Source organism: Epargyreus clarus, unplaced genomic scaffold (assembly GCF_041222505.1).
Source record: "Epargyreus clarus isolate Ecla_fem2 unplaced genomic scaffold, WU_Ecla_fem_2.2 ptg000005l, whole genome shotgun sequence".
Lineage (NCBI taxonomy): Eukaryota > Metazoa > Arthropoda > Insecta > Lepidoptera > Hesperiidae > Epargyreus > Epargyreus clarus.
In genome coordinates, this window is record NW_027332213.1 from 7,098,533 (window position 1) to 7,117,467 (window position 18,935).

General features: G+C 34.6%; 2 protein-coding genes across 2 annotated transcripts in view; one reads left to right on the forward strand and one right to left on the reverse strand.

The window, feature by feature from the left end:
* Position 1: 1 nt before the first annotated feature.
* Positions 2 to 6,382, reverse strand: Nse1 (SMC5-SMC6 complex component Non-SMC element 1). The gene is made up of 5 exons (XM_073093955.1): positions 5,985 to 6,382; positions 4,671 to 4,975; positions 3,508 to 3,666; positions 2,218 to 2,351; positions 2 to 1,605 (listed from the first exon to the last, which is right to left on the reverse strand). The coding sequence occupies exons 1-5, from the start codon at positions 6,082 to 6,084 to the stop codon at positions 1,356 to 1,358; spliced, it is 948 nt and encodes a 315-aa protein (XP_072950056.1). The 5' UTR covers positions 6,085 to 6,382; the 3' UTR covers positions 2 to 1,355.
* A 7,548-nt stretch (positions 6,383 to 13,930) lies between these two features.
* LOC140758010 (lachesin) overlaps positions 13,931 to 18,935 on the forward strand; it is a 210,404-nt gene continuing 205,399 nt past the window's right edge. Inside the window, exon 1 of the mRNA XM_073093948.1 lies at positions 13,931 to 14,176. Coding sequence (XP_072950049.1) covers positions 14,111 to 14,176 — 66 coding nt within the window. The 5' untranslated portion in view covers positions 13,931 to 14,110. The remainder of the gene's footprint in view (positions 14,177 to 18,935) is intronic.

An 18,935-nucleotide genomic window follows, 5' to 3' on the forward strand; every position in this document is an offset into this window, starting at 1 on the left:
ATTTTTATAATAAAATTTGTTTTATTTTAATTAACACAATTCTTCCAACATAACATTGATAAAATGACAACTTTCTATACTCTTATCATTCTCACTAAAGGAGTTTTTGTGTCATGGAGCCCACAAACACATGCAAAGGCACAATACACCCATAACAGGTATCTTAATTCTAAATTTAGTTATTTTACTTTGGCTTAGGCTATTAGGCTTGACAAAGGATTGAACCCGGACCCCTTGTGTATGAACACATCTATACAGTGAGTACTGCGTTACAGGAATAGTCGCATTTCGTCTACAAATTTAAAAGTACCCACTTATAACCACTTATACACATTTTACGCACATAATATGGCTTACAATTTGTACTATACATTGTAAAGGCACTTTTGCATAGAAAACAAACATTAAAAAAAATTATATATAACTGTTCGATTAGAGATTGGTCCAAGGAAAATGCAGTATCTCATGAGTTAACAGCAGAAGGTTGTTTGTGCTAAAAAGTTTTGTGTTTTGAACCTGGAGGCATCACCGCCACACCTATTTCTGCCTGATAACAGCAGTATTAAGCTGTGTTTCGATTTGGAGAGTGTGAGAGGGGAGACATACTTAGCCAAGATTTCATCAGAGTTCTCAGGGGTAGCAAAGCACCAGTGGCTGACCTCAGGTAGAATTCTAATCTGGGGTTGATTACAAATGTGCTTGTTGGCAGTAACTACTAACTATCAGATTAACTGCTTCTCGTTTGTTACATCTTTAAAAAAAACGTGTAAATGTAAACCAAACAGAAGTTAATCAATCAATAATTATAAATACATTATTCACTTAAATACCAAGATGAACGTCATTACATCATTTATTTATTTGTAAGGCAGAAATAGGTGTCGGGGTGGTAGAGGAAAGCCTTGAAATGATTTAAATTAATCTCAGAATATAATATGTCATGCATACAATGAAAAAGTATAAAACCTAACAGCTATATGAGGTTGCTAGAACCAGAGTGGCCTAACTGCATTTTAATGATTTTTGACCTATCTGTATTTTCGTAATTTAAAAATGTTGTATAGTCCGCGTAAAACTGCTAGTCCGCTCTGAATATAGAAATGAATCGCGTCGCCCTAGTACGACTACTAGCCCTTGTACGACTACACCTCCTCGCAACAACTTCAGTGTGGACTATATACTTTTACTTTTCTCCATATTGTAAATCGTTTTTTGTAGTTAGGCTACTCTGGTTCTAACAGCCTCATATCAGTAAAGAAATGAATATAAAGTAAGTTTGGGTTTATACCAGTGCAGAGGTAAAACCATTTATCCCTATTACCCTTCTTACCTTAGCGAACAGAGTACATAATCAATCAGTCGCTATCAATTTCAATTATTCGCTTTCTCTTACGCGCTCTGCGAGAATTGTTGAAAACAAGATCATCAACTTCCATGTCATGAGAAGAATTTCCTAGAGTTCCATTCAGCTCTTGTGTAGGGTCCAAAAGTTGTGTAGGCTCGAGTTCTTGAGTACTGTTATTTCCCTGTATTGGTTGAGTTGCTTCTAACTCCTGCGTTGGATCCAAAAGCTGTGTAGCCTCCAGTGCTTGGGTTAATCTGGAACTAAATTAAAACTGAATTACCTAACTGCTGGTTATTTTTTTAGAGTTACTTCTGTGAATGTAATAGTTGTGTGGATATTAATTTGTTAAATGTTTGATTGTCAATTAGATTATAGGAGGACCTGATATAAGAAAAGTGTGAAACATTCCTTTGTTTTGTTTGAATGATATGGTAAGACAGACACTTTCATAAGGTCATTTGTGAAAGTAACACTTTAGTCTATCTTGAAATCTAGCCACTTGTGTGGTGCAATGGTTTTTGCATTTCAAGAGAGGGTCTGAAGGTAGTAGATCCCTTTGTGATTCGACTCCAGCGCATCACTGCCTCACCTGTTTCTGCCTCATAATAGCAGCGATTACGCTGCTGTGTTGTTATTTAAAGGGTGTGATAAGGGAGACTTACTTTTCAGAGGCATTCCAGTTTAATCCTCAGGGGTAGCGGTGCATCTGTGTCCAACCATAAGTAGGAATCTAATCCTATCTGGGGTTGATTACATATGTCCATGGGCGTCATTAGCCGCTTATCAGTGCTTGCCAGTCCAGACTGCATGCTTGACTTTTACTGCTATATTATAAAAAAATCCAAAAAACTAGTCTGAAACATTTAACATACACTTGACCACGAAGTTGCTGCAACTGTGAGTGGATGTATTTACTCTTGCAACATGGCCACCTTTGCGCCTTTTGCAAACACGCGTCCAAGCATCTGTTGTGTATAGCCAATGTACATGACGGACAGTTGTAGCCCTGGAAATTATTAACAATTATGTTTACAACACAATAATAATATAATTAACGAATTACTTTTATTTTATGTACATATTTTTGGTTTATACTGGTTAAATGGTAAGTGGTCGGTCATTAGGCCCTGATTTATTAAATAAATAATAATAACAAATTACGTTTTTTTAGTTGCAAAAAAAATTGCAACTATCAAAATTCAGCAGAAAACATTACCGCATCATGATAAATTGTACGAAAGTTTCACAGAAACAGAGCAGCTACTACTACAGGTAGGTTATAAACAATGCCATCTATGGACAAAGAATGATACCGTTGAAGTCTTGAAACTAACGCCATCTAGTGGAAATATATACATACAATATCAGTAATTATTACACTTATTTTACACAACACAATGACATTCCCTTTTGGAAAACATAAAAAAGTAAATAAACAAGTTTAAGTTAAGTTTTACAAGACAATGTATGCTTTAAAAATAAAAGATGGCATTAGCTCTTGTGATTTCACTACAGAAGCATTAGCCCTTATCTATTTCTGCAGTCATAATAACAGCAGTGTCACAAGTATTTTGGTTTGAATGATGTAATATGGTAATTAAGAGATCATCATCATCAACCCATTACTGTCCCACTGCTGGGTACGGGTCTACTCTCAGAATGAGAAGGATTAGGCCATAGTCCACCGTGCTGGCCAAGTTCGTATTGGTGAACTTCACATACCATTGGGATTTTTTAAGATTTTTTTACCAACTTTTTTTTATAAATCTCTCAGGTATGCAGATTTCCTCACGATGTTTCCCTTCACCGTTTAAGCTAGTGATAATTCATTTCTAATATGCACATAATTTCGAAAAATCAGAGGCGTGTGCCTGGGATTTGAACCTCGTACCTCTTGATTGAGAGGCCCAGTTTCTTAACCACTAGGCTATCACTGCTATCATCATCATCATCATCAAGTAAGAGATACTATAAAGAAATCTATCTTAACCTACAGTAATGAAAAGACATCAGTGACTGACCTATCTTGTTTGGTAATATAATAATAATAATATTTTTTATTGTACCCATTATAGTATAACAAATATAGTATGCTAATGGATTTTATTTACCTATAACTATACTCTTGTATAGTTTTGTATATAGTGAAATTAATTACATACCCTGTAAACAATGATTTTACAAATAGAACATTTCTCCATAATGTCAGGCATGTTGGTCAAAAGATATGACTCAAATTCGTTAATTCCCCTCACTCCCAGAACATAATTATTGCCTTCCTTTTGTAGGTACTGCATTCGACACCAGACGTTTAAGATGTTCTGAAATATTTAAGAACATAGTATAATATTTATAATAAGTAATAGTAATATTTGAAGGTTATATGTTAGATTCAGGTGGCTGCGGTGGCGCTGCTGTGTTCTGGGTTGAACAGTGTGGTAAGGGATACATAATTTTCCAAGGCATTCCAGCTAGTACTCAGGGGTAGCGACGCGACTGTGGTCGACCTCAGGTAGGAAGCTAATGTTATTTGGGGTTAATTACATATGTCCATGGGTAGCAGTAGTCATTTACCATCATGTGGACTGCATGCTTGTCTCGATTGTATTGGAGTAGTCCAATATTATATAAAAAAAATACATTGAAATAACCGCTGTTTACTACATGCATATGAATATACATATATACCAAAATATTTTTTTTTACAATTTTTATTTGTCTGTTTGTTCTGGCTAATCTCTGAAATAGGTGAACCGATTTTGTCGGGACTTTTATTGTCAGATAGCTGATGTAATAAGGAGTAACTTAGGCTACTTGTATTTTAGAACTATTTGTGCCCCACGGTCTCACCCGTGTTAGAAAGTAGTGTTTTTGTATTATTTTACATGTATATCCTAAAGGAAGACTTTGAAATCAAATTATGACCCCGGGAGGCACATTACAAAGTCTTGACGATTTGTTTTTGTTTTTGATATTGTTAGATTTATTTTTAACGCACGTAAAACTGCAGGGCACAGCTGGTATTTTATAAACACTGCATTTAGTACAAAGCAGCATTTTTACATTTTACATTACAAACAATTTTCATTTATTTGTGTAGATGGTGGTAAGGGATACAGACTGATAAAAGGATTGGCAATTTAGTACTATGTTTACCTGTTTAAGTCAATCTAGGTTGGATTATAGATCTCTTAGGGCCGTAGTAGCCACTTATCGTGAGGTGTACATTATGCCAGCTTGCTACTTTTATATTGTAAAAAAATTGGTCATCAGCCATACAAATGGAATATTAAAAACTACAGAAATCAAAAACATAGAACTTTACCTGCGCATTTATCTTACTCAAAATCCTGGTGCCCACTTTGATATTGTTCACTAAATTGAGTGCACTCATCTCTGCGATCTCTCTTGTTTCTATGGACATTATATTCTCTATCAGTACTCTGAAGAATTCCAGCTCCACTGGAGAAAACACATTCTGTGCTTTGGTTGTTTCATCATCACCAATTGACAAGAAGACAACCAGATCATCAGTTGTTACTTCATCCTTTACAAATCTAATCTCTTGCAGTAAAGGTTTAATTTTGTTGTTGATTTCTTGTACCATAACTTGGAGATCGACAGCATGGCCTGGAATAAGAAAGATTTTGTATCATTACACATTTATGATAAACATAATATCCCAATCATCATCAAACTGATCTAGAGTAGCTTTTAAAATAAACTTTGGGATACTATATCTGGAATTAATAGTTAATTTATAATTTCAAATTAGTAAGGTAATCTTTCTTGCACTTTTAAAAGCAGGAATTGATATCATAAAAGGATATTTTTATTTAAAATACCCAACAGCTCATAAAGATGGCTTACATCAATAAAAAATTCTAAACAAATGTTATCTACAGTAAAAGTAAGAAACAGGATAGTAACTTTATATAACATAATTCAATCCAACTGCTGGGCATGGGTGTCCCCTCAAAGTAAGAGGCAGTCCAGGATGGCTGACTTAAGAAACCCTCGAGAATTTATTTTCAAGAACTCAAAGGTGTGCAGGTTTACTGTTTAAGTGTACACCACTTTAAGTGATAAATAATTTCTAACACACATAACTTGAAAAATTAAAGGTTGATTGGGACCAATTGGGTCGAGTTTCTAATCCCAGATTGCCCTATTCCGATATAACAAACACTACACAGAACAAGGGTTCTGTTTGTGTGTTAAGGTAGATATGACTTGATATGACAGATATATGATTATTATAAGTTAAACCTGAATATTGGTTTCTGATTTAATATTGATTTGAGTTTCAGTAGAATCTCCCAAACATGTATTGTTGGTGAATGCATATTTGAAGAGAGACATATATAGGGGCATTACAACTAAGTCATCAGGAATAACAATGTATTTGTACCTGGCCTCTAATAGGACTATAGGTATATCTGTGGTTGATTAAATATTCGTGGGCGGTAGTGACTCCTTATTACTATCGCATTGGAACACACTTGCTACTACTACTTCAGTCTTTCGTAAAACTCTCTCATACAATTCGATTGTAAGTGTGCAATAAAGAGAATTATTGCTTTGCTGTAAATAATAAATGTTAACGTTTGTCACATAACAAATGCAAATGATACATTACCGGCTTTTTTTTCAGCTATTTCTTTGGCTTGTTCTAATGACATCACACTCTGGCTGGCAATTAGTCTCAAAAGATACCTATGAGTATCACCGTAACTCATATTTCTAAGGTAAATCAGTACACGATTAGCGGAAACAACAAATAAATGATTAACATGTACTTTTGTGTCACCATTAAACAGATATCACATTTGATTGCTAAAGCATACTGGTTATATTCTCTTTGTTAATTGCCACAGACTTTATATATAACTGACATGAGATCAGCATTCAAAAATGATAAGTACATTATATCAATATGCCCTATTATTAAACACTACAATTATTATAAGATAAAAAAATAAGTGTCCGGGCAGCGGTATAGGCTAAACAACAAACGTAATAAATATGTCATTGTCAAACTTAACCCAAAGTCGTTATGATTGTTATGTCAACTGTCAAGTTTCAAGTTTATTTTCTGGTTTCATGCACTTGGATTCTTAGTTTTTGGCTTTTGTAAAACCACAGTGCAAAATCATAGGCTTGTGGTTTGAATAATAGGGAATATGCACATTTTATTTTATTATTTTAAATCACTTATCACTTCGTTTTAACTTAGTAAAAAATACAAACAATTTTATTGCTGTTTGAATATATTTTTTAAAATTAGTGTCGATAAAATTTGACACGTTTGCCATTTGACGACACGGCGCCATTTTTCGCGCTCTTTGAATGACGTCACGGAGCGTGTTTGGTGTTGATAACTATATGCATATTTGGTGTTGATAACTATTGCATTTAATCGCTGATTACATCATGGAATAGGCTAAATAACAATTTTATAGAAATTTACTAGAGTTATTGTGCAAAAACACTACTATAAACACATTACATAGAGTTTTTTTTCTGTTCCAAAAGATGCGAAAATACGAAAAAAGTGGTGCAAAGATATGAATAGATATAACAGATAAAGCATATTCAAAATCACATTACCATTTGCATTTACTCTAACAAAAAATAATTTTAGGTAAATAATTTTAAAATATTGCATTGATCATCTATTTCGTTAGGTACTTACCGACTATCAAACACTATCATTTGAAACACACAAAATGCATTGATATTTTTATTATTTTTTTCTTTTTCTGATTTTTATTTTTCTGTAGAGCATTATTTTATTTTCTAGATTAATGTATTTGTGACGTGGGATACACACAAAAGTATAACTTTATAACTATTATAACTATAAGTTTTTTTAAACATACCTATATAGGTAAATAGGCAAAATCCGTAAAAAATAAAAGTATGAAAACTGTCTCTGTTTGGGAAAATGTACCTATAGGTATAACTAGGCGAAAATAAATAAAGTTCAATCAAAATTTCACAAGTTGGAAAGGCAGGGATTACGTAATATTATATGCAAGTGAAATGAACTGTAGATTTGAAAATCTCAAATTAAGACTGCTCCGGAAGTCTAGAAAGTTTACGTCGCTCTTAATAATTTCTTACCATTATTTGCCTAAACTACTAAGTATGTTTGGAACTTCACTGTTGAACAGTCTAATATGGCAAGGAGTTGAATACTAATTTGAGCGCCTTTTATTGTGATGATAAATTCTCTTGGGATAAGTGTGATTCAAAATGAAAGTCGTATAAAATGTTCTTAGCTATTTTTTTAAGTCAAAGTTAGTTAGTTATGTACATAAAGATATCGATAACAACGGTATTATTTTAATGTAAGCGTGTATAATATTATAGGTACAATTGATAACAGGAGGTCATTACCCTCTAAGGTTATTGATAAAGCATTAATGGGCTTAGATTCTTCCTGACGTCGGCCATAGCATAAAAGTTATAAAGTTATATAGGTATCTAGTAAAAATAATTAGTTTTGTAGAAAAGCACAGAAAAATATACCTTATATTAATTAGGTTTGGCAGCATGGCCGAACTTACCCAGGAAAGAGCAAGTGGGGTCAACTGCCCCCTGGATTTTGTGTAACTGTCTACTGTTGTCTATATGTCGATAAAACAACTTATTTTGCAATATCTATAATGTAATACCTATACTCGTGTAGTCCCTATAGTATCCTGTCGTAAGAGGTGACTAAAAGATGGCTTCCTGGGTTATGGACGAATAGTAGTAGTATCCCGAACCATCCACCCAGCGACCCCTGAAAGGACGACGGTATGTGTGTCTGAATACCGCCGTAAGCAGTAGATGATGTGGGAGGAGCGTAGTTTGCTTCTCCAGGGCTACCCCATAAGGCTACCGTCCTCGGAGGCGTTCCGTTAGAGATGCTGGGGGCCTACCACCATCTTATAAAAACCATTATAGTTCAGGAAAGTTTTATTTCTCCTTCAAACAGTAAAATATTCCGTCGTACACAGTTGAAGAAACTTAAACCCTTATTAATTTTTCGCTTATCCATTGTATAAAACCAACTGAAATTGTCATATTTTGCTTAAAAAGTTAAATTTCCTGCAAAAAAAGTAAAGTATTATTAAAATAATATTGTTTTAAGAGATGGTAGTAAGCCCTCTGGTGTCCTCCAGACCTCCACGTAGCGCCTTGTCTTGTCGTTTCGTGTGTTGTAGTGGGTAGACTTTGTCACTGGCTGACATTTTGAATTTATTGGTCCGATTTGATCCATCTTATGGGTAAGTGTGTTATATTTATCTGGCATTTATTTCCAAAAGAAATGAATTTAAAAGTGGAATAAACAAAACATTTTTCAACTATCTAACGGAGCTACGTTGTAACCGAGTGCGGTTTAATTGCAGCCATGCTCGTGATCGCTACTTTTCTTCCATCGAACACCAATTTTTCTTTTCCCTTTGAATAAACAGTGTCTTGCTGCCTCGTTAAGTTTGAATTAAAAACAAATACAAGTACATTTTTATTCTAGTCAATTTGTTTCAGATACAGTTTATGTTAGGAGGTGGCTGTTTGCTTTATTTAAATGACCTGCATTAAATAGTAGAATGAGTGTAATAAATATTAATGTAGTAATACAATTTGTTTTAAAAGTATTTCTTATTTAGATTTTAAAGCGCACGCTTATTAAGGTACCTTTTTAAAAGACGCTGTCTACACTAACAGCTCCACACACACGCTTTCAAAAACCTTTTTTAAAATATATATGTTTTTCTAGAGACCTATGATTAGTACCAAGTAGATTAGTTACAAAGACAACCTTAACAGGGAATATAATCTTAGTAAGCTAAAATTGCATTTGTTATCCATAATAGATACCTACGCGTACCTACATATATAATTTATAAAATACAAACAAACTCAGATGCGGTGTAGTCTTATTAGAGTTCTAATTGCTTCCCTTCCCCTAATTACCGCGTTCTGTCCTGCGCGAGGCTCTTATCAATTACGGGGCTCTGTCTCCGTGACACGCCCACCTATTTCTAGTTCAAACATTGTCTAGAATAGGTACTATCTACTATATTCTATACAGCATACTAGTAGCGATACATGTTATTTAGTTCAAGACCTGCGTGGCTGGTGGCCAGTATGTCACCTTAAAAAAGCAGGGATGGATTACCGACGCGGAATAGATTTTGAATTAATAATTGTGTATTTTATGTAACTACTTCAAATATATGATGAAGCAGTTATTGGGTACTCGTTAGGTACTATGGTTGTATGTAATATTAAAAACTAGATTGTAGTCAACGTAATGGTAATTGAACGTCGCTGTCCATAGACATCGTAACCCTTTACACCCGAAGATTTTTTTTCGCGATTTCCGATTCAAAACGTTAATTACGGCTTTTTATATAGCTTAAGGGATCCACAAAAAATACGAAAAAAAAATCCAGAGTTTATACGTAATCCAGAAATCGACCCGCACGATCGTGAGTCTCCGGTGGGAACTGTCACACTCACGATCGTGAAAATTGCAAAAAAAAATAGTTTTTTATCAAAAAAATATTAGAAAATTAAAACAATTTGGAGATATTTAACATCACTGTCTTTATTTTCATTAGTCTTTATAAAAAATCTGTCTTGGCAATGAAACCTAAACTACGTAATTCTATGAAAATCAACATTCTTCTTTCTTCCGTTATTGCCTCCGTCTTAAATCCAGGTCTCCAAGGCGTAGGTATTCTTGGCTAATCCAATGATAATGCAGATGGAGAAAACTTTAGCCATATCTATTGCAATTAAATTAAGTTTTCGACCGGTTCTTCTTAGATAATATAAATTTGTGAATCTGGTTACATATCAAGAGCCTCATAATTAAAATATTAAGAAAAATATTTCTTTGGAAACTTTACTGGAGATGTTGGTAGGGATGTGTAGACCTTTTCAAGACAGAAAACGTATTCTTTTCCAAGCTATTTTTCGATGTGTTGGACGTGAAGATGCTCGGCGGCGAGAAATTTCTAGGGATGATTTCTAGGTTCAGGCTCAAGTTCCAGATCCAATTCTAGGTCAGTTTCTATTTGAGGGTCTGCATGTGCTTCTGGATCTGTTTCAGGGCACAATTCTTCAAATTAAAACTCTTCTAATCTATTTGGTTGAAGCTCTTCACTTTCATGAAGATCTTCAATGTCCGATACATTTCTCCTCATCCCGCACTGGCAAAATCTGATCGTCATTTAAATGTACCCCTAAAATTGAAACAAACAAAATTGAAATTGACGAAATTTACACATAACTGGTTATAGCAATAAAAGCATTTTCATCAAACGTTATTCTGCACCAACAACCGTAGGCACACGATCGTAACAGTTGAAATTTGCAACCTAATTGTATCTAAATTGCAAGTTAATCGAATAAACTACTAAATTACACGTTTTTTAGTGTTCTTTTAGCTTTCAAATTAGCTATAATTAATAATAGAAACTAAACATTTAATACCAAAAATAATTATATACCTGTGAGAGTGCGCGGGTCGAAAAAATCTGCCATCTTTGGACGAGTCCCTAGCACAACTGACCGCCTGCACCCCGCTCACTTAGCCGGTAGCACGTGCGATACTCTCCTCACGATCGATCGGCATCGGTTGCGTTTCGAAAAATAAGAAGCTATCGCGTGGGATTTTTTTTAAAGTGAAACTCACGCTCATATCATCTCGGGTGTAAAGGGGTAATCGAATCCAAACATAATTGAAGACCAACCTGACTTTGGCCTCAGATGCATTGCTATCTCAGAGGGTCAAGGAAGAATGTATCATAGAAGAATACCTATCAAGTAAGTCTTATTTCTTACATCCAATTTTGTACCCACTTTTAGAATAGACCAGTGCTTGATATTGTGGTAACAAGTCAAGAATAGGTTTGATTATAGTAGTCTGTAGTCGAACCGCACAGGTTTCGATCACTTATACATACATACATAACTGTACTCGTCATAAATTATATTTGACAAAAACGTGGTAGAAAATAAAAAACTACCTTTATATTTACCGTTAAATAACTTCTAACATAACGTACAATTAGGTCGGAAAGGGTTGCGAAATTTCGAAAGATTAAGCAGAAAATATAAACACGAGCGAATTCATTAGTTTTCAGTACCCACGCATGCTTTTATAGAAGGAATAACTCGTTCCGTAAATTATCTAAGCTGCGAGCGCTTTCAAAACTTTTAATGGAGTCAATTTGGCTTCGCATTCAAAACACCTAACCTGCTGTGTGGAGGCAGGCCAGGTAAGTAGGATTTATACAAACATTAGTTCGGAACCGTTTATACAGAGGAACATAGGGAACTTTTTCCTCGAATATAAATTCAAACGTTCGAATGGTTCGATGGTGCTGTCAAAGAAATTAATTTCCTTGACTTAAATTGAAGTTCGGTTTTATTACGTTTCAATAAGTACATGAGGTTACGTAGGTATTTTTTATGATATTACAAGAGGACTGCATTTTGTCTATTACTTTTTCCGCGTACGTGGGGATATCATTGCAAGTTACAACTATCAAAATTAGTCCAGCTGAGACCGAGATTTAACAAAGAAAGATACTCCATTTTTTATTTTAGTTAATCTATAATTTTAGTAAAAATATTTTTTTATTATTCATCGGTGGTAATTTAGCCACTGCTATTTCTGCTTACAGAGGACGGTATATAAGAAGAAAAAGGCTTTACTACACCTTCAAACCATATCTTAGAGAGAACCAGCTTCTTTAACTTGAGTATATTTATATCATACACATCCCATCATAGTATCAGGTGCAACAGCTACTGATATCAAGGGAAGAGACTGACCACCTGTTTCTACCTTAAAGCACCTCTTGCGTTTCGATGAAAGGGTGTGGATGCCGGCTGACTTAAGTATGAAGCCCCTCTGAGTCATCAGGAGAGGCGAGGTATCTATGATCTGCTTCGGGTTCAATCCTTATCCTTTGTGAAGTTGTTACAGATGTCCATAAGTGACCAGTCAACTTTCAATTTTATACAAAAGTCTATAAGCTGTAACAAACGAACAAAGTGATCTTAAAAATACAGACAAACATTCACAATATATATATTTATCTGTGTAGGTACTGTGTTTCATGTATTTCATCATCATCATCACCAACCCATTACTGTTCCACTGCTGGGCACGGGTCTCCTCTCAGACTGAGAAGGATCAGGCCAATGTCCACCGCGCTGGCCAAGTGCGTATTGGTAGACTTCACATACCTTTAAGATTTTTTTTTTTATTATAAATCTCTCAGGTAGGCAGGTTTCCTCTGTCCCTGTAGTTCCGGGACTAGAATAGGGCTACGGTATCCCCTGCCTGTCGTAGGAGGCGACTAAAAGGGGGCTTCCGGGGTTGCGGACGGCAAGAGTGGGAGCCGTCCAGCAAGCGACCCCGGGAAGGACGGCGGTATGTGTGGTCGCATACCGTCGTAAACACTACGTGGTGTGGGAGGAGCGAAAACTGCTCCCCCAGGGTAGAGCCCGTTGGGCATCGCGCTTGGAGGGCTCCGGTTGTGTTCCGTTGGAGATCCCGGAGTTCTCCAACAAGCGTTGAGGACGGCCACCGGGGGGGTTTTAGTGCGGTAAAAATCCCACATAACCCGGCGTCGCTCCCACGTCGTCGGGTACCTTTTGAAGGTTTCCCCCTCGAGAAGAAAAAAAAAAAAAAAAAAAAAAAAAAAAAAAAAAAAAAAAAAAAAAAAAGGCAGGTTGGCCTCACGATGTTTTCCTTCACCGTTTAAGCAAGTGATAATTAATTTCTAATACGCACATAAATTTGAAAATCAGGGGTGCGTGCATGGGATTTGAACCTCGGACCCCTCGATCGAGAGGCCGTGTTCCTTAACCACTAGGCTATCACTGCAATTTCATGTATTTACGATAGGTAAATGACGAAAGAACGACTGCTACGTATTAATATTTGCTATACACCTTTTTGGATATTTTTCTAGTGCAGTGCATACATGAATGAAGCGGATAGAGAGATTGCATGTTTTAATCGAACTACAAAAAGGAAAACGACCGTGCCCCGACAGACACGGTACTAGTTTGAAAGTGTGCCAAATAGTAGTTAAAGTTTCGTTTGAACTAGATTATAGTAGCTTCTTTAAGGAGTTCTTCGAGTAGTCAAATCTTGTGATCTGACGGATATCACAGAGATATTTTTTGAGGCTTAAAAGTGTTTCATGTTTGTGTACATAACTATAAGTCTGCATTTTTTTCAAAATACTAGTTAAAAGATAATCTGTGAAAACCAACATAACTATAAGTCTGCAAATTTTACAAAATAATAGTTGAAAGTTTATCTGTGAAAGTACAATGAATAAAAAGTATCCAAATACCTTTGATGTACTGTTTTATAATATGTTTCGTAAAATCGAATAAGTCAACATTAAAAAAATTATTATACTTTAATAAAGATCACTATTTTTATGCGTAAAAGTATAGGTAATTGTATCTACCTACTTATAAGTAGGTAACATTTCTTTAATAACAGTGTTGTGCGAAATGTGGGTATTTATTTCCTAAAGTTCACAAATACAATATTCAAATCACAATGTTTCTACAGCAAAGACATTCTTAATCAACCTATTCAAACGATATTTCGGGAATATTACGGGTTAATATGCCTAAAGAGGTATTTGTTTCGACTATTCCGTCATTGTTCAATATTCGGTACTCGGGAAGCGTTAACAATTCGTGTTGAAGGCAGTTGGGGAACTTTTAATGGAGCAATTTGGAGGTGTATTGAAAACAGCCGCCTCGGAAGCGACAGGGTTGAAACTAGCTAAGGTAGGCATCTGTTTTTCTTGTTTAGATGTTTTTGCTAAGTGATCATTTAGAAAACATGAGCTTAATACTCACTTAACAACATAGATACCATTGTTGGGATTACACCCGTACATTTTTCGACGTCATTAAATATCGTTTTTGCGTGCATATTGACGTATTATATGTCATGGTACGGTGTTTTAAGTACATTATCAAATTATAATTATATTTGTATTCGTATCCTTTTTATAATTTTGGTTAGGATTACTAGTGGTATTTAGATTTTTGTACGTATAGCGTGAGCTTAAAATGTCTCTTTTATAGAGAATCCCTATATTTATGTAGGCAATTGAATATTACGGCTAGGCTATTTCAGCTGAAGTAAGCAGTTTAGCTTTGTGCTAACTGAATGCAGTCCATTAAAAGTTTGGGTAACGTTCATAACTCAGTGCTCGAAATCTGTTCTTAGCCAACAATTTAAATCTACGTGGGCTCGACTGGTTGCCATTCTGTTATATGCTGTATAATAAGGTCCGTTCATAATGACAATACCATTGAAACTTTATTAATCATTAAGTTTTTTCACTTTTTTTACTGATAGATACCGATCACAGTACTTAGGTGTTTGTTAAGTATTTTATGGGTTTTAATTATATTACGCGGAACATCTAATACATTTTCTAAAACGAACGTTATCTAAGTTACACCTTATAATGCCCATGAAAATCACTTCAGCTCTTTTGGAGATTAACCTGAACAAACAGACAGTTAAACATTAAAACAGTCATGCAATAAACAAATATGTAATAAACAAATTATGAAATTAAAAACAAACACTTCAATTTTATTTATTTCTATACATTAAATTCCATTTTTAAACAAGCTCTCATAATTATCATTGCTTTGTCTATTCTCAGTGCCTTCAGTTTCCATACGATTTAATTTCCTTCCCAGTTTGCATACAGGATGGGTTTGAGGCTGAGTACAGAATAATTTCACGGGTGCTTTGTTCCGTGTTTCACAACGATAGCGACGGCTGAAACTCTTTACTTAATGTCTTTAGGAAGTTAGAAATAAACTCAATATTTCATATTTTTAGTTATAAACAATCTATTTTATATTCTTGGATATAATATTGATATAACATAGAATATTACTGTACGAGAATGTTTTTATAAATGACGTGAATAGGTTTTGGCAATGTTAGCTTTATTCAGTAAATATTCTATTTTAATACACTAAAACATACAAATAAATAACATTGAAATGTATTCAGCAGATAAACTGAGGTATTTTTTGAAGTATTTGAAGTAGGTAGGAAACCAACATGCATTTTAACTTATAGGATGTCTCCTCTCGAAGTGGTTAGACAACGAAGTGGTATTATATTCTTATTTAAAAAATATAATTTTCAATTTAAAATATTGTGATTATATGTTTGTAGGTATCATACTAATTATGTGTAATTTGTAATCTGTTGTGGAATAATATTATGTGGAAGTTTAAAGATCATTCAAGATTGCAATTTATATAACTGAATGCTTCATATATCTGTAAAGAATTACAAAATTCTTTTATAAACGGTGTCTGGCATTCCTATCTCTGCAGTTTGGCTCATATTTGATCTACGGTGAGTAGCCACTGGCGGATCGATCGAATACATTAACGATTCTGTTTCGTACCCGATTGCAATGCACAAAGGGAAAAACAGGAGAGTAGAAAAAAATGGTTTCACTACTCTTTGCAAACAGACCTTATGAATCCAATACCTAAAATTCCAATCAAGCTGTATTTTTTCTCGCCTTTTACCTCCTAAGTTGTTTAGTGCTGTAATGGAAGACTGTACACCCACATTTTCTTTCTAATACATTTGTGTACTTTAAGGAGATGTTACGATTTTCTTGAAAACATACAATGTTTATTATTATAATATCAATGAAAAAATGTACATACGACAATAATAATAAAATTCTTTGTCATCGTGACCCATTATTGTGCCACTCCTGGGCGTAGGAAGTGAGAGCGTTCAGGTCTAAGTCCACCGCGCTGACCAAGTGCGGATCGGATAGACTTCGACCTTGCCTTTCGTGTTTTTACATTCAAGGAACTACCTTTTTTACAATTCGGCAGAACCATTTCAATACTGTTTATCCTATAAATAGCATCTTTACCTTACTCTATATATTATATTTATTTATTTAGAACTCTGAATTAAGAAAAGGAGAGAGGGCATTGTTGTGTTACAATAAAAACATAGCTTATAAAATCTACCCCAAACTCGCCGCGAACTGCCCGAGCGAAAGTAATTCAAACAAAGTAGATAAAAGTTGCGGCGCTAAAGAAGCGATTAAAAGAAAAATTAGCATTCTTTCAAATTAATTACTCTCATAATAAAAGTTTTTACGGGGAAGTATAAAAGCGTAATCCAAAGATTTTTCTCTAACTTTGGACTTCATGTAATCTTTATTGGCTAAAATTAACGCCTTTTTTATAATGTAACACCTTTATTCTTATTTAATTTTGACGGAACTGTTTGGAACGGATACTTTGATAAAGATGAAATAGGTTATTTACGGTACGCCTGTTACAAGTTTAACTATATTCAAAAACTAGTATTCTGTAACATTAATCAAGGCCGCCGATTGTCGTCGCCTGTCATACCCGTCGCTCGAGTATTAGCTTATTGTCGCCCGTATGTTACCTCCTTATCCGGTATCCAACACAGTGGATCAAGATTTTACAAATTTCGTTAAATCTCTAGATATTTATTTGTCGATCTTATAGTGTCTACGGAATTTGAAGAAGTCAGACCAATCCTATGAGGCGACAGACATATTACTACCTAGGGCTAACATGGGATGCTTCATGTTCTCGTAACTGTACATGAAAGTAGCAAATAATGTAACAGTAAGTAATACGAGTACAGTAATAAATTGTCTCGTGCTGATTTTGTCATCGAGTTCTACTTATAAAAATAACACTAACAATAACCTAATATTTTCATAAACCTAATATTTTTAAAATATTCTTATTATTTGAAAATATTAGGTATATGTGTATTTCAAATTTTAACGCCCTTGAATAGAAATTCGAGTTAGTTGTCGATTGAAAAGCTGCGCGTTTTGCGCTGGTCGCAGTATTAATATGCAGTTAACTTCTTTCGCCCGATAGAGGGTTTTGCTGTTGTTATTGATTCCTCGTTAGAATCGACTGGATACCCACCCGTTGTTTTGAAAAGTGACAAAAACGGCCTGTTTGGTTTCGATATTTGGTGGCTAAATGGTGAAAAATAAATGGTACCACCATTCTCTAATGATTGTACCATTTATTTTTCACCATTTTCATTAGAGAATGTCGATAATTCAACTGTTCATTTTTAAAATAAACGATAACAGGTTTTCTTTTAACTAAATAACAATTTCTAGTAACTGCAGAAAAGGCGGAAGTAAGTTCTTCACCGTTCTCACCGCTCAGTGCGAAATTGCTAGGCGCGGACACGAAGCCGGATGTTTGCGGAACTTGCTTAGTTTTTATCTAATTGCGTTTGTGTTCTACGCGTTCCACTCAGTTCAGCGGTTTACTTTACTGCTTTTAGTTTAGTTTTATTGCGAGCTTCAGGAAATTTGTTGGCTTTAATAAAATGTCTTGTAACTGATTGCGTTTATTTTAAAATGTTATCTATATTTATACATTGCCATAGAAATATGTATAATTCTGATTGTACAATTGGTATTATTCTCCTTCCATATGCTGGTATTTATATAAAACAAATGATAACTGGCTTATTTTCAATCAAAGAATAATTGACAGTAACTTCAGTAAAGGCGGAGGTAAGTTCTTCACCGTTCTCACTGCTCAGTTCGAAATTGCTAGGCGCGGACACGAAGTCGGATGTTTGCGGAACTTGTTTAGTTTTTATTTAATTTCGTTTGTGTTCTACGCGTTCCACTCAGTTCAGCGGTTTACTTTACTGCTTTTAGTTTAGTTTTATTGCGAGCTTCAGGAAATTTGTTGGCTTTAATACAATGTCTTGTAACTGAGTCGCGTTTATTTTAAAATGTTATATATAGTTATACATTTACATAGAAATTATATTTAATTAGAATTAAATGGAAATATTTACAATTGATATTATTATCCTTCCATATCCAGGTATTTACATGAAACAAATCATAACTGCCTTATGAAGTTATTAGGAATCATTCAAAGAATAATTGCTAATAACTTCAGTAAAGGCGGAAGTAAATTCTTCACCGTTCTCACTGCTCTGTGTAAAATTGCTAGGCGCGGACACGAAGCCGGATGTTTGTTGAACTTGCTTAGTTTTTATTTAATTTCGTTTGTGTTCACAGCATTCTGTTTTTCAGCGGTTTACTTTGTTACCTTTAGCACTAGTTTAGTTTTATGCCGAGCTTCAGGGACTGCGTTGGCTTTAATAAAATGTTTTGTAATTGATTCATAGATCTATCTGTGAGTGTAATATATTGTCATAGCTTCAATAAATATTTACAAGAAAATTATAACAACTTTATTTGGGATAATTTTGTTAAAACAATCTGTAAGTTTGATTTAGAGTAGGAGTAACAGTTTTCTATGAACTCAAACAATAGACAATATCGGATTTACAGAGGAATGACCGCGCCGTTCGTCTTTCATCCGCCTAACTACGATAGGTCATCTACGCCAAAATATTGGGTGAATTACAAAAAATATGTTCTCAATTTACCTATTGCGTTAATATAACGTTTGCAACTTCATCTCTATTATATGAAAGTAATAA

Bases quoted from the DNA above. Each gene is read 5' to 3' on its own strand.
- Nse1 (XM_073093955.1), bottom strand. From the start codon at position 6,084: ATGAGTTACGGTGATACTCATAGGTATCTTTTGAGACTAATTGCCAGC. The intron at 3,667-4,670 runs GTAAAGTTCTAT...TAAATATTTCAG, and splicing joins TGAGTAAGATAAATGCGCAG to AACATCTTAAACGTCTGGTG. The intron at 1,606-2,217 runs GTATGTTAAATG...GTTTTAATTTAG, and splicing joins CAGCAACTTCGTGGTCAAGT to TTCCAGATTAACCCAAGCAC.